General features: G+C 51.2%; 1 protein-coding gene across 3 annotated transcripts in view; it reads right to left on the minus strand.

Moving 5' to 3' along the window:
• Nucleotides 1–1,078: 1,078 nt before the first annotated feature.
• Nucleotides 1,079–24,919, minus strand: part of igf2bp2a (insulin-like growth factor 2 mRNA binding protein 2a) — a 144,177-nt gene continuing 120,336 nt past the window's right edge. For all 3 annotated transcript variants that reach the window (XM_059967389.1, XM_059967390.1, XM_059967391.1), the window contains 5 exons: nucleotides 23,536–23,652; nucleotides 19,767–19,841; nucleotides 19,141–19,272; nucleotides 11,711–11,824; nucleotides 1,079–1,650 (listed from right to left, as the gene is read on the minus strand). In XM_059967389.1, the coding sequence (XP_059823372.1) occupies nucleotides 1,564–1,650; nucleotides 11,711–11,824; nucleotides 19,141–19,272; nucleotides 19,767–19,841; nucleotides 23,536–23,652 (525 nt within the window). In that variant the 3' untranslated portion in view covers nucleotides 1,079–1,563. The remainder of the gene's footprint in view (nucleotides 1,651–11,710; nucleotides 11,825–19,140; nucleotides 19,273–19,766; nucleotides 19,842–23,535; nucleotides 23,653–24,919) is intronic.

Here is a 24,919-nt window from a genome sequence, read left to right on the forward strand (position 1 = left end):
CTTCTACCGCTCCAAGATGCACCGTGCTCTCTCGATCTCCCACCTTCTTCTGTTCTTCGAGGTTCCCTAACCTTTCCAGTTCTCTGACATCTGCCACTCTCTCCCGTTTCCCGAGATCCCCCATCTTCTCCTGTTTCCAAATTCCCCCCCCCCCCCCCCACCACTTCTCTGCTGCCCGGGATCCTGTTCTCCGATATCTGAACCCTCTCCCGTTCACCGTGGTCCTCTACGCTACCCCTTCCCCCAAATTACGCCCCGTCTCCTGTTCTCCGAGATCAACCCCCCCTAAAGTTCTCTAAGATCTCCCGTCCACTCCCGCTGCCCGACATTCCCCACTCTATTCCGTTGCCCGAGCTTACCCGGCGCCTCCCGTTCCCCGAGCCCCCCAGCCTTTCCTGTTGCCCGAAGAGTCCCTATCTTCTCTCGTTCCCCGTGCCGACTGCTTGCCCACCTCCCGGGAATACGTTCGTGCTCGGGTGCCCGGCAGCGGGAGCAAGTGGTGACTTCGAAGACGGTGAGCCCGGGGAACTGAGCGCTTGGCAGACAAAAGTAACCATATTTTAATTTCGTTCACATTTTTGTAAACCCCTGACCCACCAGCAAGCCCTTCCCCCACCTCCCAAAGAACGGACCACGCACACGCCACCATTTCTGCCTCAAAAAGATATGATTTAATCTCTCGGAAAAAACAGACAAAATGAATATCTCTTCTTAAAAAAAATGCACGTGTTATCTACAAAGCAGTATTAAACCAGAACTAGTTTCAACTTTATTATATAAAAAACCCTATTCACACTACTGCGGCTCAGCAGTCTGCTCCGGTTCCTGAGCCATCTACAGTCGGGGTGGGGTGACCCAGTGAGGAGGGGAGGGGAATGCAAGGGTTTCACACAGACTGTAGGAGGACTGCCGGCAGTCTCCCTCCCTCCGGCAACCCCTGGAGCCACAGCCTTCGGTCGCTGGCAGAGATCTCCTTTGTGTCTGCTGTGGTATCGTTTCTTTGGTTCGTTCCCGGCCTGTCGGTCTGGTGCGTCCGTGTGTGTGTGTGTGTGTGTGTGTGTGTGTGAACGTGTCAGTATGTGTGTGTGTGTGTGTGTGTGTGTGTGAACGTGTCAGTATGTGTGTGTGTGTGTGTGTGAACGTGTCAGTATGTGAGTGAGTGTTGTGTGTGTGTGAACGTGTCAGTATGTGTGTGTGTGTGTGTGAACGTGTATGTGTGAGTGTTGTGTGTGTGTGTGTGTGTGAACGTGTCAGTATGTGAGTGAGTGTTGTGTGTGTGTGAACGTGTCAGTATGTGAGTGAGTGAGTGAGTGTGTGTGTGTGAACGTGTCAGTATGTGTATGTGTGTGTGTGAACGTGTCAGTATGTGAGTGAGTGTGTATGTGTGTGTGTGAACGTGTCAGTATGTGAGTGAGTGAGTGTGTGTGTGTGTGTGTGTGTGAACGTGTCAGTATGTGAGTGAGTGTGTATGAGTGTGTGTGCGCACTGCGTGTTCGTGTACGTGTGTCGGAAGGACTACATTCGTCTGCTGTTCCTCAACGTGACCGGCTGGCGCCTCTCGCTTCACTTGGCGCGTTGGGGGCTGGGGCCGCCCGCCTGTACCTTCTGCTTCACTTGCTGCACGATCTCCCGGATCTTGCGCTGCGCTGTCTGGGCCGGGCGGGGGGGGGGGAGGACAAAACAAGACAGCCCGTCAGGCGTGGAAGAGCAAATTCCGTCCTACTGTCGGCAACCAGCACACGTTAGAATCTCCCAAGACCATACACACCTCCCTGTCAACATTTACACAAACACACCGCACTCTGCAAAGCTGTGAACTCACAGGACGCTGGAGGCACTCGGAGGATAAAACATATAGAAATGAAAGAAAAGTCAAGGTCTGGACTGGAAAGGAATGAGAATTGAGTGCCAGCGAGCAGGCGATGGGTAAAGACAAGTGGGTGGGGAAAGGGGAATGAAGGAACAAACTGCTAGGCAATGGATGGACTGGAGAGGGAATCTGAGGAGAAAGGGAAGGAGAGGTACCAGGGGAGGGGAGATAAATCAGAGTTGGAATTGAAGAGGGTGGGGAAAACTTGCTGGAAGTTGGAGATTATGGATGTTCGTGCCCTAGGGGTGGGGGCTAAGCAGATGGAAAAGGAAGTGTTGCTCCTCCAACGCAAGTGTGGCCTCATCGAGGACACAATGAGAACAGGGATTGGAATTGGTCACTGGTAAATCCTCCCTCTGTGGATGGAGCGAAGCTGCTGGACAAAGCGGTCCGCCAGTCTATGTCGGGAGTACCAGATACATAGACAACCCCAACAGATTCGCAGGTGAAGTGTTGCCTTAGCCGGAAGGACTGTTTGTTTCTCTGAATGGAGGTGGGGAAGAGGTGAACAGGCAGCTGTTGGGCTCATCTGCTGTATCCAGTGCTCAGAACGTGGCCTCCTCGACGTAGGTGAAACCCGATGTAGACTGGGGGACGGCTTTGTCAAACACCTTTGCCCCATCCACAAAAAGCAGGATTTCCCAGCAGCCAACCATTTTAATTCCATCCCCATTCCAACAGGTCAGTCCATGGCCTCCTCTACCGTCATTATGAGGCCACTCTCAGGTTGGAACATCAACACTTCATAACCTGCCTCCAACCTGATAGCATGAACATTGATTTCTCCAATGTCTTACCTTCCCCCTTCTTTAATTCCTCACTCTGACCTCCCTGGTCTCTTCTCACCAGCCTATCACCCCCAACCCCGGTGCCCCACCTTCCCTTTCTCCCGTGGTCCACTCCCCTCTATCAGATTCCTCCTTCTCCAGTCCTTCACTACCACCACCTAACATCTTACTTCATTATCCTCCCCCCACCCTTCCAGCTTATACTCCCTCTCCTTCCCCACCTTCCTATTCTGGTTTTTTCCCCTTCCGTTTCAGTCCTGATGAAGGGTCTCAGCCCAAAACACTGACTAGTTGCTCCTTTTTGTCGATGCTGCCTGACTTGCCGAGTTCTTCCAGCACTTTGCTTGCTGCTTCAGAGGTCAGGATTCCTAAATGAGCCCAGGCTGGAACGAGAAGAGCTGAGGCTTTGTAAGGCAGTGGTAAACTGCAATTGTATTGTGAGCAGTTCTGGACCTCTTATCTAAGAACTGTGTTGGCACTGGAGACGATCCAGAGGAGGTTCACGAGACTGATCCCAGGAATGATGTACAAGAAGCATTTTGATGACTTAGCTGGAGTTTAGAAGATTGAGGGATCTCATTGAAACCTTTCAAAATATTGAAAAGCCTAGATAGAGCGGACATGGAGAGGAGTCTAGGACCAAAGTACAGCCTCAGAATAGAAGGATGTCCCCTTAGAACACAGAAGAGTAGAAACTTATTTAGCCAGAGGATGGTGAATCTGTGGAATTCATTGGCACAGACAGTTCTGGAGGCCATGTCATTTGGTATATTTAAAGAGAGGATTGATAGGATGTAAAAGGTTCTGATTTCCAAGATGGCGGCGCGATGCAGCTTGCAGCAGCCACTCTGGAGCTGATTATCTGTTATTTGTGAAGTGGGGTGCCGTGCGCAATCATAATCGATTGAAAATGGAACTGGGAGCACGGAAGAACATCAGGAAATCTCCAGGAAGACCTTCTTTGTTGCTGCTGCTGCTGTGAGGTCCGGGACTCTGCTGGGAAGAACAGACCCCCAGTCCTCGGGGTCTCGTTGCTGATGGCCGTTGGCCGTTAATACGCTCGGCAGAGGATGGAGCTTGGAGAAGCTGTGCCGGAGGGGATGGTCGGAGGCTCGATGGACTCGGAGTCCGCTGCAGTCAGGTCGCTTTCGGTGTGCGCTGCGTCTGCGAGGCTGGTTTCGATGGAGCTCTCATTGTGTGCTGCATCTGTGAGGCTGAGTCGGGCGGTGCTGTGGAAGTCCATAGCGGGGGTATTCCCTTCTGCTGCTGCCGTGGGATGGCAGGACCCTGAGGACTTGTGGAAACTGTGTGGTGGTTTCTTTTGAACTTATAGTCCTTTAACATCTTTGGACTATTTTTACTGTGCCCATGGTCTGTTAACAATTATGCTATTGTTTGCACTGTTGTAACTATATGTTGTAACTATGTGGTTTTGTGCAGGTCTTGTAGCTTTAGTTTTTGGTCTTGTTTTGTCTGGTGGGATTGGGGCTCCTTTCCAGGGAACGCGCTAAGACGATAGTGCGATATTAATATGCAGCAGCCTCTCCAGACTCTGGATTCGGGATTGCCAAACGTTATGTGGATTTTCTGGTGTAGTCTGTTTTGTCATGTGCTTTTGTGATATCATTCTGGAGGAACATTGTGTCATTTTTTAACTGCATTGCATTTGTGATTTCTAAATGACAATAAACTGAATCTGAAAGCAGGAGAATGGGGTTGAGAGGAATCATAAAACAGCCATGATAGAACAGTGGAGCAAAAAATAATGGACTGAATAGCCTAATTCTGCTCCTATGTTCTTATATAGGAGCAGAATTAGGCTGTTCAAACCAAAAGTCTGTTCTACAACTCAATCATGGCTGATTTATCCTCCCAATCCCATTCTCCTCGCCCCCTTAACACTCAGTTCTTATCAATCTCTGCCTTAAATGCACCCAATGACTTGCCTCCACCACTCTCTGCGGCAATGAAACTGAGAGCTTCACCAGCCTCAGGATGAAGAAATTCCTCGTCTCAGCTTTACTGGCACACCCCTCTAATCTGAGGTTGTGCTCTCAGACCTTAGGACCTCCTAACAGCAGAGAAGCACTTTTGGGGTCAAAGATGTTGGCCTTCAACAGGTCAGGCAGCACTTGTGGGGAGGTCTCCTGTAAAGGTTTGGATGAAGAGTCTTTGACCTGAAATGTTGACTGCATTTCTCTCTCTGCAGATGCTGCCTGAGTTGCTGAGTTTTCCCCTTCCCCCAATGAAATTTCATCCTCATAAGAATGCAGACAAGGGGTCACAGTCAGGGAGTAAGGGGTGTTCAGGGAGTAAGAGACCTCTCTCCAAGCAGAGGGAGGAGAATCTTTGAAAGCCTCTCCCAGTGACGGTGAAGGTTGAGTTTCACAGGTTTCTTCAAAGCTGAGGTTAATGGACATTTGTACATTAAGGAACGCTGGAGGTTGGTGAAGGTAGATCAGCCAGGATCTCAGTGAGTAGTCAAACAGGCGAAAGGGCTGAATAGTTTATTGTTGTTCCCAAGTACTAGAAATCAGTTGGTACAACGGTGGAGGAGATCCCGCAGTAAGAATTTGTACGTTCTCCCCTTGATCGCGTGGACTTCCTCCGGGTGCTCCAGTTTCAGTCCAAAGATGTACCGGTTGGTAGGTTAATTGGTCATCACAAATCATCCCACGATTAGGCTAGGATTAAATTGGGGGATTGCGGGGCAGCATAGCTCGAAGGGCCAAAAGGACCTACTCTGCACTGTACCTCAAAAAGTACAAATCACTTGGCCCTTCAGTGTAGATAGGGCGGTGAAACAGGCTTTTGGCATCCTTATCCTCAACAGTTAAGGCACTGAATATACACAGTGGCCACTTTATTAACTGCCCCCTGTACCTAATAAAGTGGCCACTGAATGGTATGCTCATGGTCTTCTGCTGCTGTAGGTCATCTAATTTCAAGGTTCGGTGTGCTGTGCGTTCAGAGATCCTCTTCTGCACACCACTGTTGTAACCAGGTTATTTGTTACTGTTGCCTTCATGTCAGTTTAAACCAGTCTGTCATCTCTCATTAACAAGGCATTTTCACCCACAAAACTACTGCTCACTGGATGTGTTATGTTTTTCCACTTCGTTCTCTGTAAACTCCACAGATGGCTGTGCATGCACATCCCAGGAGATCAGCAGTTTCTGCGATACTCCAGCCACCCCGTCTGGTACCAACAACCATTCCTCAAAGTCACTTAGTTCACACTTGTTCCCCATTCTGCTGTTTGGTCCGAACAACAACTGAACCTCTTGACCACAAACCTCTTATGCATTGAGCTGCTGCCACATGATTGGCTGATTGGATATTTACATTAACGAGGTGTACACTGTACCTAATGAAGTGGCCGCAGAGTATATAAAAGTTGAGATTGCTACACAAGATGCTGGTGAGGCCACATAACATTTGGGTACTGCGTTCAGTTTTGGTTGCTCTGTTATGCAAAAGACATGATTAAACTGGAAAGAGAGTGGAAAAGATTTACAAAGAAGTTGACAGAACTTGAGGGGTTGAGGTTACAGACAGGGCTGGGACTTCACTCCTTGGAGTGTAGGTGACTGAGGGGTGATTTTATATAAGTACTGTATATAAAATCATGAGGGTCATAGGTAATGAGTGCAGTCTTTGCTCCAGGATTGGGCAATTGAAAACTAGAGGACATAGTTTTTGTTAGAGGTGAAAGGGCTGACTGTTTTACACTCTGGGTGGTAGATAGATAGAAACATCGAAAACTTACAGCGCAATGCAGGCCCTTCTGCCCACAAAGTTGTGCCAAACATGTCCCTACCGTAGAAATTACCAGGCTTACCTATAGTTCTCTATTTTTCTAAGCTCCATGTACTTACCTAAAAGCCTCTTAAAAGACCCTATCGTATCCGCCTCCACCACCATTGTGGGCAGCCCATTCCATGCACTCACCACTCTCTGAGGAAAAAACTTACCCCCGACATCTTCTCTGTACATACTCCCCAGCACCTTACACCTGTGTCCTCTTGTGACAACCATTTCAGCCCTGGGAAAAAGCCTCTGACTATCCACACAATCAATGCCTCTTATCTTGTACACCTCTATCAGGTCTCCTCTCATCCTCCTTCGCTCCAAGGAAAAAAAGGCCAAGTTCACTCTACCTATTCTCATAAGGCATGCTCCCCAATCCAGGCAACATCCTTGTAAATCTTCTCTGCACCCTTTCTATGGCTTCCACATCCTCCCTGTAGTGAGGCGACCGGAACTGAGCACAGTACTCCAAGTGGGGCCTGACCAGGGTCCTATATAGCTGCAGCTGTCACAGGAAATGGCTCAGGCAGGTACATAAGATACGTTTTAGTAATACATGGACAGGTATATGGATGACAAGTGTTTCAAGGGATATGGACCAAGTGCTGGGAAACAGGATCAGCTTGAAGATGAATAGAGGTGTGTGGGCTGCGAGGTCTTTCTCTCTGCTGTGGAACACTTACTCGTGTGTGTTCTGGCTGTCAAAGCAATCCCATGAGTCTCTTCCACCCCCTCCCCCTACTTTCTTTCATAATCCATCAACTCTCCCCACACCACCCCCCAGATTCTGCCACTGACCCACACACTGGGGGGGTGGGGGGCACTTGGAAGAAACTGGAGCGCCCACACGAGGAAAGCCACGCCATCGCTGGCAGTCCGCTACATCAGATTGCTTGGTGCAGGCGCACTGCACTCACCACGTGCTCACTGCCCATCCAGTTGGCCACTACCATGTGGTCACTTTTGTCAGCTCACCTCACTGATTCCCTTCCTCTGCAGTCCCCATCTAGGGGGGGGAGGGAGGAACGGTATTGGACGGATTGTGAGAATGGCTGGAGAGCACATGCACGGTGAGTTGACTGGGCCTCCTGCACACAGGGGGCGCTCTCATCTGTGCAAAGGCTTCAGTCTCGAGGCCCAGTTCATAGCCCCAACACTGTAATGCCCAGCGAGAACCGTTATGAACATGACTCAGTAAAAAAACCATTTAATCATTCTACTAACAACACACACAAAATGCTGGTCAGGATGAAGGGTCTCGGCCCAAAACATCGACAGCGCTTCTCCCTATAGATGCTGCCTGGCCTGCTGCGTTCCACCAGCATTTTGTGTGTGTTGCTTGAATTTCCAGCAGATTTCCTCGTGTTCACCTAATCATACTACTTCCTCCTTGTTCTTGCCCCGTGGATTTGTTACAGGGAGAACGGGCAAACTCCACACAGGCAGCACCCAGGGTCAGGACTGAATCTGGATCGCTGGGAGGCAATGGCTCTGCCAGGGGCTAACGGCTGGTCGCCAGGGGGCAGTCTGGGAATCAAACCCCTGGGCTTCACTCGGGACACAGTAGGGTCATCTGCCTCCACCGGCCCGCCCAATCTTCAGTCGGAGTATAGCTGATCTACATCTCCAGCTGCCTGACTCGGTCCCACTCTTTACTGCCCTGCACAGTCTCAGCACCCCCACTAAAGCAACCCAAACTTCTCCTGGTCCAGCAAGTAGGTGCCACGGCCAAGAAATCATACGAATGCCTCTATTTCCTCCGAAGAGTTCGGAAATTCGAACGCCACCAACTTTTAAAGACTGCGTCACGGAAAACATTTTACCGCGATGCACCACGACCACAAGGAACCGCAGAGTTGCTGACACCTCTCAGGAACCAGCCTCCCCTCCGTGGACTGTGTCTACATTTTGCTGCCTTGTTAAAGCAGCCGACATCATCAAAGACCCTTCCCACGCCAGACGTTCTTCCTTCTCCACCCTCTCTTCTGGTAGGAGATGCAAAGGCTGGAAAGCATGCACCCCGGGGCAGAAGGACAGCTTCTACCCTGCAGTAATAACAATACTCCAGGATGGGCTGCTGACCTCACATGGCCTCGCGCCTTGTTGTCTACCTGCACTGCTCTTTGTAAGCATAATGCCTGATTCTTCACTGTTACCTGGTTTTCTCCTGTGCTAACTCAATGCACTGATGTGCTGAAGTGATCTGGACAGAAGGCACGCTTCTTTACCATAGCTTGCTACAGTCAGTCCTGCTGCTGTCCCGTCCGCTGGTTTCCCCCGGCAGACGGTTTGTTGCAGCTAATGTTCGATGCCGAGTAGGGCTCCCAGTGGAGTCGGAGCAGGAGCCCCAGACCCCTGTGTGTGTGTGTGGTGGGGCTCCTCTCTCCCCACCACGGGCCCCAACTCCGTTACGGCTGTGACCCACTCCCGAGTTCTGCAGCACAGCAACGCTCACTCTGTCAAAGTCGTTTCAGATAGGTCACCCGGTTGGAAGGTCAGGGATCTGGTTCTCAGCCACGGGCAGCGCAGCGGATAGCCTATAATGGTGTGACCAGAACTGCACACGATACTCCAACTTGTGGTCGACCAGTTTTACAGTATGCTGACTTGCTGCTAGTGATGAAGGCAAAGAAACCATACTCCTTTACCACTTTGGAGTTGCCACTTTCAGGGGGCTTTTTAAGTTGGACCTTACCATCCCTCTGTACATCAACTGGGATTACTTTTGTGTAAAAGGCTCAGAATTTTTTAAGTGTATTGAGAATAACTTTGGGTCGGACTAGAGAAAGGTAAGTACTGGTCCCAACTTTTTAATTGAAGCCAGGCAAGTGGTTGAACTGGCAGAGAAGGCACATTTCAGGGAGGGCAGCCAGGACAGTTACCAAGAATGATGAAGATAGATCAGAAATTAAGGAAGGCCTATTTCAACATGATAAGACCGGGAAGTACAGGGAGTAACGGCATACGGGTTGGTCAGGATGTGACCACTGGGGTTCATTCATAAGTGAAACGGCAAAGGTTTAGGGCTAACATGTTCCCACGAAGGTGAGAATTAAGGCCAAAAAGTCGGATGAATCCTGAATGCGAAGGGATATAAAAGGGCAGGAAAAGATGCCATGACAGGACTGTTTGAAAGCTCTGAGCCTGCGCTCACTGGAATTTAGAAGAATGTTGGGGGGGGGGGGGTGGAAATCACATTGAAACCTACTGGATGTTGAAAATCCTAGATCCGAGGGGACGTGGAGAGGGTGTCGTGTTAGAGTAGAGAAAAGGAGGAATTTCTTTAGGCAGAGAGAGTTAATCTCTGGAATTTACAGCCACAGATGGCTGTGGAGGCCGTCACTGGATACATTTAATGCAGAAGTTGATAGGTTCCTGATTAGTCAGGGTGTCAAAGGTTGTGGGGAGAAGGAAGAAGAATGGGGTTGAGAGGGATAATAAATCAGCCATGGTGGGGGGAGGGTGCTGATAGAGCTGCCACCTCACACTCCAGCGTGCTGGATTTGATCCTGACCCGGGCCACAGCCTGTCTGGAATGCGCACGGTCTTCCTGTGACTGCGTGGGTTTTGTCCGGGTGCCCTGATTCCACCGCTAAGACGTGCAGTTCATTAAGTTGCAAGTGCAGGTGAGTGGCACAATAGATGGGAGTGGGGCGGGTGGGGTGGAGACCAAAATGGGACCGGTATAGATTAGTAAATGGGGGCTCTGTGGGCTGAAGGGCCTGTTCCTATGCTGTTTCTCTGTAAAAGAATAATCAGAAGTGGAGTGGGGCCCATCAGGGACAAAAAGAAAGTGTGCATGGAGCCACAGGACGGGACTGAACACTTCTCATCTGTATCTACTGTGAAATAGACACTGTACTTGGAGGATTCAGAGAGAGGGACGATGAAATTCTATTAATGTTATTAAAAGAAAATCATATACAAGAGTGGCACAGCAGCATAGTGATTAGCATAACACTGTTACACGGCTACTGATCACTGACAGGTTCGATTCCCACTGCTGACTGTACGGAGTTTGTACGATCTCCCTGGTTTCCTCCTGGGGCTCTGGTCTCCTCCCACATTCTACACATGTACCGGTTAGAGTTAGTGAGTTGTGGGCAGGCTTTGCCAGTGCTCGGAGCCTGGCTACCCTTGTGGGCTAACCCCTTCACAAACCCCACTGATTCGATCTGACGCAATCAGCGCATTTCGATGTAGATGTGACCAATAAACCAAATAGAACTCATCTTTAATCTCCATCTACAAGCCTTAAAAGAGTCCCCAGTGTCTGAGGAGACAGGTCCCAGGCTGTTAGCGGAAGAGCAAAGGAACAATTCATTGGGGTCCTGATGCAGATGATTAGAGCTTCACTCACATAGGTGAGGGGCCAGATTACTGGGAAAAGTCAGGGAACTACAGGCCAGTGGGAAAAAAAATCCCAAGACAGGATTAATCGGTACTTTATACATGAAGAGGTGGGTTTGGTCACATCTGGCAGGTGTTTGTTAGGGGTGCAGTCAGGGCAAACTGTTTGAACGTTCTGAGGAGCCGGCGAGGCACACTGATGAGGGCGGACAGGCGCTTGAACTCCTGTGGGACAGACCGGAAACTGAGTCAGTACTGGCGGGGATGATGGCTGGCACGGAGTCAAAGGGTCCGTTTGTGTGGGGGCAGACTCCTCCCAGAGGCCGCTGAATGCAGCTCATTAATCACTGCTGTCACCAGATGCCGGGGTAGCGCCTGTCCGCAGGGCGACACGGTCAGTCCGCACGCCAGTCACCGGCAGGCAGGTGCAAAGGCTAGTTGTCATGGGGGGGGGGGGGGCAGCCTGCAGCAAAACGCAGGCAGGACCCACCGCATCGACAGACTGAGGGTGCCGCAAAAGAGCACTGGTGTTTCGGGCCCCTGGGTTGGAATGCAGCCCAGTTTTACAAGGCCCCCTTTGTATTTGGGGACATGGGCACAGAGTGGGGCAGAGCAAAGGATCAGTCGTTGAAGCTGGGTAAAGCTGATACCTGGGCACAGACAGTGGAAACGGTGTCACTCACTCTCACCACGCTGCCCGGGGTGTTTGCTGTGCGCAGGCGGGTGTGTTGCCTTGTGCTGCAGTGTGAGTAGGTGACAGGGGTTGCAGACACAGTTGAGGTGGTGAGGGGTAGGACAGTGCAAACACACACACACACACACACACACACACACCCCCCCCCCCCCACCTCCCACCCCCTCTAGCAGAGGGAAAGCACAGCCTACAGACTACCTGACTGGCAAAGAAGTGTCCAATGATCTTGACGATGACCTCGTCGTTGCTGTCTGGTGTCTGGTCCCGGGGCACAATCACCTCAGCGCTCGTGACGTTCTGCAGTTCGTTCACCTGGAAGGCAGAGAGGGGGACAGTCAGCATAGCAGTGGGAGAATGGTCAAACAGGGGTGATAAAGTCAAACTGCACAGAAACAGGTCCACGTCAACCAAGATTTCCATCCAAGCTAATCCTATTTGCCTGCGTTTGGGCCGTACTCTCAAATCTTTCCTTATCCATGCATCTGTCTAGGTTCCGATTAAATATTGTTAATGCACTTCTCTCAGCCACTGGTCCTGACGGCTCCACTGTCAGGGGCGACACAGTAGCGAAGTGGCCAGTGCAATTGCTTTACATCGCTGATTGGGGTTCGAATCCCACCACTGTCTCTAAGGAGTTAGTGTGTGTGTTTCCTCCGGGTGCCCTGGTTTCCTCCCACATTCCGAAGACGTACGGATTAGGGTTAGTGAGTTGTGGGCTTGCTACGTTGGCGCTGGAAGCGTGGTGACATCTTCAACCCAACCCCAGCACAACTCTTGGACTATGTTCTTCACTGATGCACCTCACTGTACTTCTGATGTTTCGATGCAGATGTGACAAATAAAGCTGATCTTTAAGTTGCCCCTCAGGTTCCTATTAAATCCCTTCTCAGCTTAAAGCCACATTCTCTGGTTCTTGACTCACAAAACTGGGGAAGAAGCTCCCATTTACCCTTCTCCTGATGATTTTATACACATCTATAAGATGACCCAACCCCATTCTCCTGCACTCCAGCGAATAAAGTCCAGCCTGCAGGGGAAGTCAACCTCGAGTCCAGACAACATCCTCGTCAATCTCCTCTAAACTTCTTCAGCTTAAATGTTATCTTTCCTGCAGCAGCCTGACCAAAACTGAAAACAATATTCCAAACGCCACCTCACCAACATCTTATACAGCGTGACATGATCTGCCGGCTGGTGTTCAGAGACATGCACTGGGGGACGAAGGGTGGGACAGAGACTGTTTGTCACAACCACCGATTTAGCAGTGCAGTAGATACAGCAATTGCGTTTGTGAATTTGCATGTGTCAGCTAATTATTATTTAATCATGATAGTACTTAACTCCATACTTATCATCATAGTGCTTGTTGAGACTTGGACAGAGCACAGCAACGCTTCACTGCTTGTCTGCTTTTGGCCTTCCCTGAGAATTGGACTTTCGAGACAACTGACTCTGAAGGCTAGCGGTATTCGTTCAATGTTTAGATGTTCTTTTCAGCCGCAATGTAGGCTTCGTTTTCCTTTTGAGAGTTTTAGTTAACGGCCCTGTTTGGCCTCGCATTTATTGTTTACAGACAGACATACTTCATTAATCCCGAGGGATTATTAATTTCCCCTTTAACACTGTTTGCATTAAAGTCTGTGAACTATCGACCTGCTTCAGTGTCTCTCACTCCGCACTTGGGCCATATCCGAACCAGGTAACAGCAAGTCTCCAAACCACAAAGATGTGCCCATCAGAGAGAGAGAGCTGCTGACATATGCTGTGAGATTCATTGGTCAGGTAGGAGACAAGCTACAGGCGATGCAATCTGTTCTCAGTGAAGTTATGGAGGCAATGAGGTAAATAGTCTCGTGCCGACAAGCCCAGACTCACTTGGAGGAATAGGTATCATCCCTACCGCAGCTGTTCAACAGCTCACCACAGACAGTCAGACTTGGGTGCCTGCGGTTTCTGCATTCATGGCCGCTGTCCGGAAACTTACTGTTAACAGCCAGCGTCAGCTGACAACTCAATTCAGCAGCTTCAGGCCACCTCAGTTCCACTCCAAGCATCTCACAGGTTCCCCTTTCCTGCTGCCCCAACAATCTCTGTTGCAAATGCTCCTGGTCCAGCGCCCGGACCAGAGCCGACTCCCACGACCGTTCAGGAACCGGGTATTCCACCACCAGGCAGATATCCTGGTGATCCCGATGGTTGTGGAGATTTTATCACCCAATGCCAACTGACATTCCAAGCCCAGCCTAGTCGTTTTGGTGATGATGCGTGAAAATTGGCGGACATGGTCCATCTTTTTAACGGATCTCCACTCAGCCTGGTCAACGCTTTTCGTGAGCAAGAATACCCCGCAGCCCGCTCGTGCCGACATTTCGTGATGGAGTTAAGGAGGGTTTTTGATTTCCCAGTATGGGTCAGGAGGCTGCCCAATGACTCTTGGACCTGCGCCAAGGCAGTGGAATGTTGAGGGCCAATGCAGTCAAATTCAGTACCCTTGCAGTAGAGACGGGATGGAATGAGAGATCTCTCATCACTGCCTTCCAGTGTGGACCGACCTGGCATGAGATCGCTGTCTGGGACGAGCTGGATAGTCTGGATGACCTGATTAATCTGGCTGTTCGAGATGATGACCGGGTAACTGAGTGGCGCAGGGAAAGAATGTTTTCAACTTCCAGATCACTGTCTTTCCTCTCCCTCACCACCCAGCCCACAGAGGAGCCTATGCAAGTGGGGCACCATGCGCCTGTCCCAGGAGGAACGAGAGTGGCGCTAGAGGACAGGTTCCTGCCTCTATTGTGGTGATCCAGGACACTTCCAGGCGCCCAGTAAAAGAGATACCCGTCAGCAGGGAGGGGAATCCTGACGGGTCGGTTCTCTCTTCAGTCAGCTTTCCCTAATTCTGTAATGCTCACAGCTTCCTTGTCGTGGAGATCTCAGACCCATGACCCTAAAGCATTTATTGACCCCGGTGTAGCCGGGAATCTTATGGACTTCTCTCTCGCTCAAAGGTGGGGAGTTCCGACTCAGGAATTAAGAGAGAAGATCAACGTCAAGGCGCTGGACTGTCGACCTCTGGGACCTCTGGCTAGATCCACCTTTCCACCCAACCCCTCCAACTGGTGCTCGAAGCCAACCACCATGAAGAAATGTCTTTCTATCTGGTTAATTCACCTGAACTGCCAATCGTACTTGGTCTCCCCAGTTATCCCGACATAACCCACGGATTGATTTATCTCTGGAAGTACTCCAAGAGTAAGGACCGGGATGCCTGTCTACCTGTCTGGGTCCAGCTCAAGCTCCGTTCCATGAATCCCCTCCTGTGTCAGCTGAGGATGTGGACCTGTCTGGGATTCCGGCTGAATAAGCAGATCTCCTTGATGTTTCCACTAAACGAAAGGCCACCACCCTGCCCCCACTCCGGCCATACGACTGTGCCATAGGCCTCCTACCTGGCACTAGTCCACCCCGGGGCCAGCTCTTTTCCCTCTCTCGGTAGCCATGGAGGAATACATTAAGGAGGCATTGAGCGTGGGGGTTTATCCATGTGTCAACCTCGCCGGCCCGAGCGGGCTTCTTTTCTGCAAGCAAGAAAGCTGACAAGCTCCGTCCCTGCATCGATTATCGGCCCCTGAACAACATCACTGTGAAGAACCACTCCCTCTTCCCTTGTTGGCATCTGCGTTTGAACATCTCCAGGGAGCAACCATATTTTCCAAAATTGATCTGCGCAATGCTTACAATTCGATTTGCAGAAGAGAAGGGGATGAGTGAAAAACGGCTTTCAGCACCTCTAATGGCCACTATAAATACCTGGTGATGCCTTTTGGTCTGGCTGTATTCCAGGCCTTGGTTAACAATGTGCTCAGGGACAGTTTGAACCAGTTTGTGTTTGTGTATTTAGATGATATCGATATCTATTCCCGCTCACATCAGGAGCACATCCAACATGTCCGGAGAGAACTCAGACACCTTCTTGAACATAACCTGTACGCCAAGCCCAAAACAAGTGAATTCTATAAAGACCAGGTGTAGTTTCTGGGCTATATACTCACCCCATCCAGTGTTCAAATGGATCCTACTAAAGTTCAGGCAGTTGCAGAGTGGCCCAAACCGTCTACAGTCAAACAGGTATGGTGCTACATGGGATTTGCGAACTTTTATTGCCGCTTCATCCGGAATTTCGGCTCTATTGTGGCTCCAGTTAATGAACTCACCCAAAAGACCTCGGCAGGATTCCATTGGACAGACGATGCCGACCGAGCATTTTCCGAGCTAAAGCGACGTTTCATCACCGCCCCGCTGCTGTAACACCCAGACCCATCTCAGCCAATCATTGTCGAGGTGGATGCATCCGATTTCGGCATTGGAGATGTGCTCTCTCAGCACTCGTCTGCGGAGAGCCAGCTGCACCCTTGTGCCTTTCTTTCCCATCACTTGACTCTGGCCGAGAGGAATTACGTCGTTGGGAACCGGGAGCTTCTGGCTCTCAAGGAGGCCCTGGAGGAATTGCGACACTGGCTGGAAGGGGAAGAGCATCCATTCTTGGTCTGGACAGATCACAAGAACCTGTCCTATATTCAGGATGCTCAGAGACTCAACTCTCATCAAGCCCGGTGGGCTCTCTTCTTCACACAGTTCAATTTCATCCTCACTTATCGTCCCAGCAGCAAGAATACCAAGGCCGAAGCTCTCTCCCGGCAGTTCAACGGATCTCAGGACAATGCCATTCCAGACCCCATTCTTCCTCGCTCGTGTATTGCTGCTCCAGTGATCTGGGGAATAGAGGCAGAGCTGAGGGCCACTCAACAATCAGATCCAGGCCCGGATGGGGGACCTCCCAACCGGCTGTTTGTCCCTGCTGGGGTGTGTTCCAAAGTGTTGGAATGGGGTCACTCTTCCCATCTGGCCGGACATCCGAGAGTTCTATGGACTCAGGAGTTTATAAAGAGACAATTTTGGTGGCCATTTATGTCCTAGGATGTCCATGACTTTGTATCTGCCTGTCCCTCTTGCGCTCAGAACAAGACATCATGCCAGCATCCTGTGGGTCAGTTATGTCAACTGTCTGTATCCCACCATCGCTGGTCCCACCTCTCAGTAGATTTCATCACTGGTCTGCCTCCATCTAATGGAAACACCACCATTTTGGTTGTTGTGGATCGATTTTCCAAGGCTGCCCACTTCGTTGCCCTCCCCAGGTTCCCATCGGCTCGTGAGACTGCCACACTCATGGTTCAACATGTGTTCACTTCCCGCTTTTGGAAGGCTTTCTGCTCTCTTGTAGGAGCCATGGACAGCCTCTCATCTGGCTTCTACCCCCAATCTAATGGCCAGACTGAGAGAGTGAACCAGGAGGTGGAGACAACCCTGCACTCTCTCGCCTCTTCCACCCCCAGTCTACTGCCAGACTGAGAGTGAACCAGGAGATGGAGACAACCCTGCACTGTCTCGTCTGGCTTCCACCTCCAGTCTACGGCCAGACTGAGAGAGTGAACCAGGAGTTGGAGACAACCCTGCACTGTCTCGCCTCTTCCACCCCCAGTCTACGGCCAAACTGAGAGAGTGAACCAGGAGTTGGAGACAACCCTGCACTGTCTTGCCTCTTCCACCCCCAGTCTACGGCCAGACTGAGAGAGTGAACCAGGAGTTGGAGACAACCCTGCACTGTCTTGCCTCTTCCACCCCCAGTCTACGGCCAGACTGAGAGAGTGAACCAGGAGTTGGAGACAACCCTGCACTGTCTTGCCTCTTCCACCCCCAGTCTACGGCCAGACTGAGAGAGTGAACCAGGAGTTGGAGACAACCCTGCACTGTCTTGCCTCTTCCACCCCCAGTCTACGGCCAGACTGAGAGAGTGAACCAGGAGTTGGAGACAACCCTGCACTGTCTTGCCTCTTCCACCCCCAGTCTACGGCCAGACTGAGAGAGTGAACCAGGAGTTGGAGACAACCCTGCACTGTCTTGCCTCTTCCAACCCTACGTCCAATCCCAGTTGGTTTGGGCAGAGATCACTCACAATAACCTCCAGTCATCCTCCACCAGTATGTCTCCCTTTGAATGCCAGAAGGGATTCCAGCCCCCGCTCTTCCCTGATCAGGAGATCGATGTCGGAGTTCCTGCTGCTGAACAGCTGATCCAGCGCTACAAGCAGCTGGAGTCGAGCCAGGGCTTCTCTGCTGTGCATTCCCGGCAGGCTGATCGGCTCCGTCGACAGGTAAGGCCATTCAAGCCAGGAGAGGCGGTCTGGATGGTATCAAGAGATCTTCCCCTGAAAATCGAGAACCGGAAATTGGCACCACACTACATGGGACCGTGTGTAGTGGAAAAGGCTGTTAACAAGGTGTCCTATAGATTGTGTCTACCAACATCACTAAATATGCACCCAGTATTCCATGTTTCCCATCTCAAGCCAGTTACTACCTCTCCCCTGGTCCCAGTCACCCCACCTCCCCCTCCTCCCTGCCTGGTAGATGGTTCCCATGTGGCACCTCCTGGCATCTCGCTGGGTACGTGGTAAGGTCCAGTACCTTGTGGACTGGGAAGGGTATGGCCCAGAGGAACGTATTTGGATCCCAGTGAAGGACATCTTGGACAAGTCGCTGATCCGGGACTTCCAGCGGACACGGCTCTGTGGCACCTCAGGGGCTGCGCTTGGGGGGGTGGGGTGGAAGGACCCATCACAACCACAGATTCAGCAGCGCAGTAGATACAGCAATTGCGGTTATGAATGTGCATGTGTCGGCTAATTATTATTTAATCATGATGGTATTTAACTCCATACTTGTCGTAATGCTCGTCGAGACTTGGACAGAGCACAGCAACTCTTTGCTGCCTGTTTGCATTCAGCCTTGCCTGAGAAATCGGACTGTCCAGTCAAATGACTCTGAAGACTAGCAGTATTCGTTTAATGTTTAGATGTTCTTTTCAGCCGCAGTGTAGTCTTCGTTTTCCTTTTGAGAGTTTTAGTTAACGGCTTCATTTGGCCACACATTTATTGTTTAACTTTCCATATTACACTACTTGTATTAAAGTCTGTGAACTATCGACTAGCTTCAGTGTCTCTCACTCTGCACGTGGGCCATATCTGAACCAGGTAACACGGTTATTGCTGCACAGGGGTAAGGGGAGGGAGCTGCCCATTCCCCATATATCCCAGGGAGGAAGGGTGTATAGAGTGAGCACTGTCTTGTTCCCTGACCCGCCACCCTCCATCCACTACCCACTTGCTGCAGTAGGTAAAGGCTCAGCTGGGTCCCAGGCACAGAGGGGTGTAGAGTGGTGTGGGTGTATTCTGGATTCAAACACAGATTAGAGAGCAGAGTTTGGTGGTGGGGTTGGGCAAAGCCTCTCATTGGTTAGGCCTGGGGCTGATTAAGAGTAAAGGGGTAAAACAGGGGGAGGGGGAATATAGTGAGAGGGGGCGAGGGCAAATGAGTGATGGGGCAGAACGGACTGCAGGGTGGGTGGATAGAGCAAGGGAAAGGGGTGGAGGGAGGGGAGGGGTAAAGAGGGGGAAGGTGGGGCATAGCACGGCAAAGGAATCGGAGGGTGGAGAGAGGGGACAAAGCGAGAGAAAGGGTGGCGGAGTGAGGATGTAGCAAGTGGAGGGCTTCAGCCTGGGGTCTCCTTACCGTCTTGCCTCCCTTGCCGATGACTCTGCCGGCGGCCGAGGCGGGCACTTTGATGTGAGCCTCCAACTTCACTTCCTCCTTGGGGTTGAAGAAGTTCTCCTCTTTCAGCCTGCCGTAGATCCGACCCTGGGCCTGGAGAACAGCAGAGAATGTCAGCACGGCCTCCCGACACTAGTCAGCAGGCTTGGGGAGGGGGAGACGCGGGAGTTACGAAAGGGAACAAGGAGAATGGAGAGGGAGTGGAGAAGACGGGCGTGGGTGATGTAAGGTGAGGTGGAGGGACGGGTGGGAGGACCCCCCATGTATACCATTCTACCTCTCCTCCCACCAGTCCATCCATCTCACCTTACCCCCCTCCCCCACATCCCCATTTCTCTCCTCCCCATAGCCATTCCCCACTTCAACTCTCACCCTCTCTGTCCCCCCCCCCCCATGTCTAAAGCAGAGAGGGAGACTCAGAAATGGAGAGGGAGAGGTGAGATGGGGAATAGCTATGGGGAGAGGAAGAGAAATGAGGGGGGAGGAGGAGAAGAGGGAGAAAAAAAGAGGAGAAAGTGTGTGTTTCTGGAGTGACCCCCCCCCCCCCACCCCAGAGGCCCCCTTCCATCCTGGGCTCACCCACCGACCTTAAACTGTGCTTCTGGAGAGCCAGTGATAATCACCATCCGTTCACTCGCGTCAGGGCCCTCTGCAGGAGCGATCTGTACACAAACACACACAAACAGAGTCAGTAAGAGCACCATCCTCCCCACCGGACCGTTGCTGGGATCGGCCACGTGGTAACGCTGCACTTCCTCCCCCGTTCAGCAGCTGAGTGTGGGTGATCAGACCTCTCACTGCCCGTTCACACAGATGTCACTCCACACACAGTTCACAGAATGACCACTGGTTCTGCACAAGAACAGCCCGCTCCTCAGCTCTTCCCCCGCAGCCCTGCAGATCCTTCCCCTTCGGAAACTGACCCACTTCCCTTTGGATTTCTACCACCCAGTCTTGAGGCACCTTTCCCATCACCCCCCAGCCACTGTGGGGGGGACATAGCCTTCACGTCACCCCGGGTCCCTTTATCTGCCACTTACATCCAATGTCTCCCAATTCTCATATCTTTTCCCAAAGGCAGTTCCTCAATAGACTCTGACCGCCTCAGAAATGCTCACTAAAGACCCTAATCGGTGAGCGAGCAGGTAAGTGGACATGAGGCTAGGTTGAGATCAGCCATGTGATCTCCTGGGCCAGTTTTCGATAGCCTGGATGGGTCGGAGAGGAATTTTCCAGATTTTTTCTCCTCAATTGGCAAATCGGTTTTTTTCCCCCCGGGGTGATCACATGGGTTTGGGCGGGATGAATAATAAAATAAAATGGGTGGCATGGTGCCCTGTTGCCTTGTGGGATTCGGTGATAACTAGAGTTAAGATTGGATCAGCCATGATCTTGTTGAATGGCGGAGCAGGCTTGAGGGGCCAATTGGCCTACTCCTGCTCCTATCTCTTATGTTGTTCTTATCCCCAGAACATGGTACAGTAAAGCAGAGGAAAAGACTCTTCCAGCCACCATGTTATGCCAAATTAATCGAGCTGGCTACGCCTAAGTAATCTGTTCTGTCTGCACGTGATCAATACCCCTGCATCGTTCTACCCATCACCCAGCTGTAATGAGGGCTTCTCCCTCTCATGCTCTGAATATTCATAGGCCTTTTTAAGACCTCTATCGTAATTGCCTCCACTATACCCCTGGAGGTGCGCGCCAGGCTCCAAGTACTCTGTGCAATAAAAACCTGCCCCACACAACCCCTCTGACCTTACCCCATTGCACCTGAAATGCACGCCCTCCAGTTTCAGACATTTTCAACATGCAACAGAGATACAAAGCCTGTCTAAGCCTCTCATACTCTTACAGACCTCCTCAGGTCTTCCCTCCGCTTCCGGCCACTGCCAGGAAAACAACCCATGTTTGTTCCACCTCCCCTTAAACCACATGCCCTCTAGTTCTGCTAAACCTCTTCTGCGCCCTCTCCAAAGCCTTGCGCGTGCTCCACGTGTAGAATCAGGCAGCCAGCGGTGATTGCTCAGATGTGGCCGAACTAGTTTTATAAAGTTCACTCTCGCCTCCAACTAATAAGGGCCAGCATGCCACATGCCTTCTTTCGCTACTCTCTCAAATTGTTGAGGTACTTCCAGGGAGCAAAGGACGTGGACCCCAAGATCTCTCTGTATACCAACTCTGTTAATGATGCTGCTGTTAACTGTGCACTGTCCCTTTCTTAAAGTGCAACAAACACTAAGTTTCAGTGTTCAAGTAGCAAGTTCACACAATTGTCTTTCATTCTTGTGTCTTCATTCTGGTCAGAAGGGTGAGGAGAGTGCAATGCTAAAATAGGTACAGAGAGGGGAATAGGAGGGATATGTAAATAGCTTGTTGATAGTTGTAGATTAAAAGCTCGGGAGATTCTGGACACAGAAAGTCATGGAGGATCTGCAGACAGCACTGGTCTGGCCCCAATTGGAGTATTGGCCACACAGTGGTTAGGCCCCAACTGGATTTTTGGGCCTACTGGTTTGACTGTAACTAAACTTCACTTCGATATGGAACAAACTGCCAGAGGCTGTGGTTGGGACACCCAAGTTACAACATTTAAAAGGTGCATGGACTGGAAAAGTTTAGAAGGGTGTGGGCCAGACATGGGCAAATGTGATGGGCTTAGATGGGAATCTTGGTTGTTGTGGACCACTCAGGCCTGTTTCGGTGCTGAATGACTCCAGGACTAGCGGCGTTGCTCATCATCACTCCACACTTTGCAACCTATGTGGCACAAACTTAAGGCCGTGGAGTAGGAGGATCTGTAGCACTGCCAGAGAGTTGTCTGTCTGACAGGAAATTATAATGCAGACCATCCCCGAGTCACCAGCAGGGTTTGTCTTTGCAGACGTCCATGAGTTGATTTTTTGGCCAGAAGCAAGAAAATGTACAAAACTCAATCTGGTGACCAGGATGGGCATGAGTGATAAGCATGGGAATTATGAAGAGCAGGGGGGGGGGGGGGGGGGCGGTGGAATTCAGACATCTGAATTTAATAATATCATGGCAGTTAGTTCACATGTAGGGCTGTCTGTAAATTGGGTGCTCGTAACCATCAGATGGCTTGTAGGGAAGTGTTTCTTAAAGTGCAACACCAAGTTTCAAGACTCATACTAATAAATCTCTTTGGTGGCCCTCCAAAGCCTTCATATCTTTCCTTAAGTAAGCTGCCCACAACTGGGCCAGTCACTCTAGTTCAAGGGTTCCCAGCCTTTTTTATGCCATGAACCAATACCATTAAGCAAGGGGTCCGTAGACCCCAGGTTGGGAACCCCTGCATCCAGTTACAGTCAAATCAGTAGGCCTAACAATCCAGCTGGGGCCTAACCACTGTGAGGCCAATACTCCAGTTGTGGCCAGACCAGTGCTGTCTGCAGATCCTCCATGACTTTCTGTGTCCAGAATCTCCGGAGCTTTTAAACTACAACTATCAACAAGCTATTTACATATCCCTCCTATTCCCCTCTCTGTACCCTTTTTAGCATTGCACTCTCCTCACCCTTCTGACCAGAATGAAGACATAAGAACGTAAGACAACTGTGCGAACTTGCTACTTGAACACTGAAACTTAGTGTTTGTTGCACTTCTCCTCAGGACCTATTAAACCTTTCCCTTCTCACCGTAAACCCATGCTCTGTGGTTCCTGATTCCCCAACCCTGGGAAAAAGGCCGAGTGCATTCAGTCTCATGATTTTAGGCTCGTAGTGATGGTTTTGGGGACAGGATCTACGAGTCCACTGGGGACGTCGAAGGGCCTGGTCTGCGAGTCCAGCCTGTCCCGGGATTGGAGGTCTGCGTGGGGAATGGGGTTTGTTGCTTGTTATGTTGGCTCCAACACTTGGAGCTGCCCCTAGCACACCCTCAGGTGTGTTGGTAGATAATGCAAACAACACATCTCACCGTCTGCTTCAACGTGTACGTGGCAAATAAATGTGATCCTTCAATTTTAATTTTAGATGATAAGACACAGGAGCAGAATTAATCACCTCACCTCGTCTGCTCTGCATGAAGACTCCTGTCCCTTTGCACTCTGATTTGTAAACTTTCTCCCTGTTTAGAAAGTAGTCAATGCCTTTATTCCTTCTTGCAAAGTGCATGACCACACTTCTCTGCACAATATTCCATCTGTTACTTCTTTGCCTGTTCTCCTAATCTGTCCAAGTCCTCCTGCAGACTCCCTGCTTCCTCAACACCACTTTCCCGTCTAAGTTATCTTTGCATCAGCTGCAGACTTGACCATTTCGACAGGCCACTTGGCTCGAAGGGCTGGCCGCAGGTTTCCAGCCACGGACGGAACCAGGAATGAGCGAAGGGTCTTACCTTAATGGAGGCACCAGCGAACCTGGAGAGCTGCTTGATTTGCTGCCCCTTCTTCCCGATGATGGCCCCCACTGCCTGGGTGGGGATGAAGAGGTACACCACCTCCTGCTCTGAGGTCTGCGGGGTAGGAGGCCACAGGTCAGCTTGGTGCAGGAAAAAGTAGGCACCCCCCTCCCCTGATCAACGGGCCCGGGCGGAGCCCACTCAGCCACTGTGATCAGTGGTCAGCAACAGTGGGGGGGGGGGTCTGAGAATGAGAATCACCCCTACCACTCTCCAGGGATCTGTCACCATCATTTTTGCCCCTGTTAGGTCTGAGGCGGCAAGTCCTACACAGGTGGCTAAAGGGAGGAAGTGTCACAGTGAGGGACAGCACGAGTAGAGGGGAGAGTGGCCACCACAGGAGAATAGCAGCCTTGCAGCCGCAGAGACCCAGCAATGCATCCACTAATGCAACGCTGTGCTGCATTGCAGACTTGCAACTGATACAAGAGTTCATGGCAGGAGGTCATCCCGGGCTATTCCACAACACCCTCCCCAACGCGCCCCCACCATGGCTGCAGGAGGGGGTGCATCACGTCCTCAGTTCGGGCAGTTGGTGACTGCAGCCCATATGGGACAGGGAGACTGGAGTGAGCCAGTCGAGGAGGCTGTGTCCGTGGTTTCCGCCTGCATCCCAAAGCTGGGCCATTGGGTTAACCGTCCGCCGTAATGCACCTGGCTTGTGGGAAAGGGTTGGGATCTGGGAGTTGGTGGCAATACAATGGGAACAAAACAGGATTCGTGTGGGAACGGCGTAAGTGGGTGCTCGATGCAAGATGACAGTGGAACTTCAGCGGGGTGCCACACTGCTGTCCGGCATTCGGTTACAGGAACCGCTACCACGATTGTCAGGGCAGCACCTGAGAGACAGAGCCAACCCAGGCCGGTTCCAGGCCCACTGGGAAGACCCTCGCACCCCCCTGTCCGAAGCTACCCCAGAGAGGAGAGCCGATGCTGGGGGGTGGGGAGGGGGGGGTTTGTGTGTGACAGCCACCACGGTACACCGAGCCCCACAGCTTCCGCCGCCAGTGACCCAACAGGCGGCACCGCAGCTTGTGTGAGGCACGGTATTCCTTGTACAATGCGCCTCAGCCTGCAATCTGAGGCAGCTGCTTATAAAAAACGCCGGTCAGACCACACGGTGTGGAATTCTGGTCGCCTCCATTACAGGAAGGACGTGGCGAGTTTGGAGAGGGCGCAGAAGAGGTTTACCAGGATGCTGCCTGGATTAGGGACAAGGTGAGGCTGTACAAATCTGGAGCATGGAAGGCTGAGGAGAGCCTGACACAAGTTTATAACGTTATGAGAGACACAGATAGCGTAGACAGCTAGAACCTCTCTC

The sequence above is a fragment of the Hypanus sabinus genome, chromosome 4 (assembly GCF_030144855.1).
Source record: "Hypanus sabinus isolate sHypSab1 chromosome 4, sHypSab1.hap1, whole genome shotgun sequence".
NCBI classification, from domain to species: Eukaryota; Metazoa; Chordata; class Chondrichthyes; order Myliobatiformes; family Dasyatidae; genus Hypanus; species Hypanus sabinus.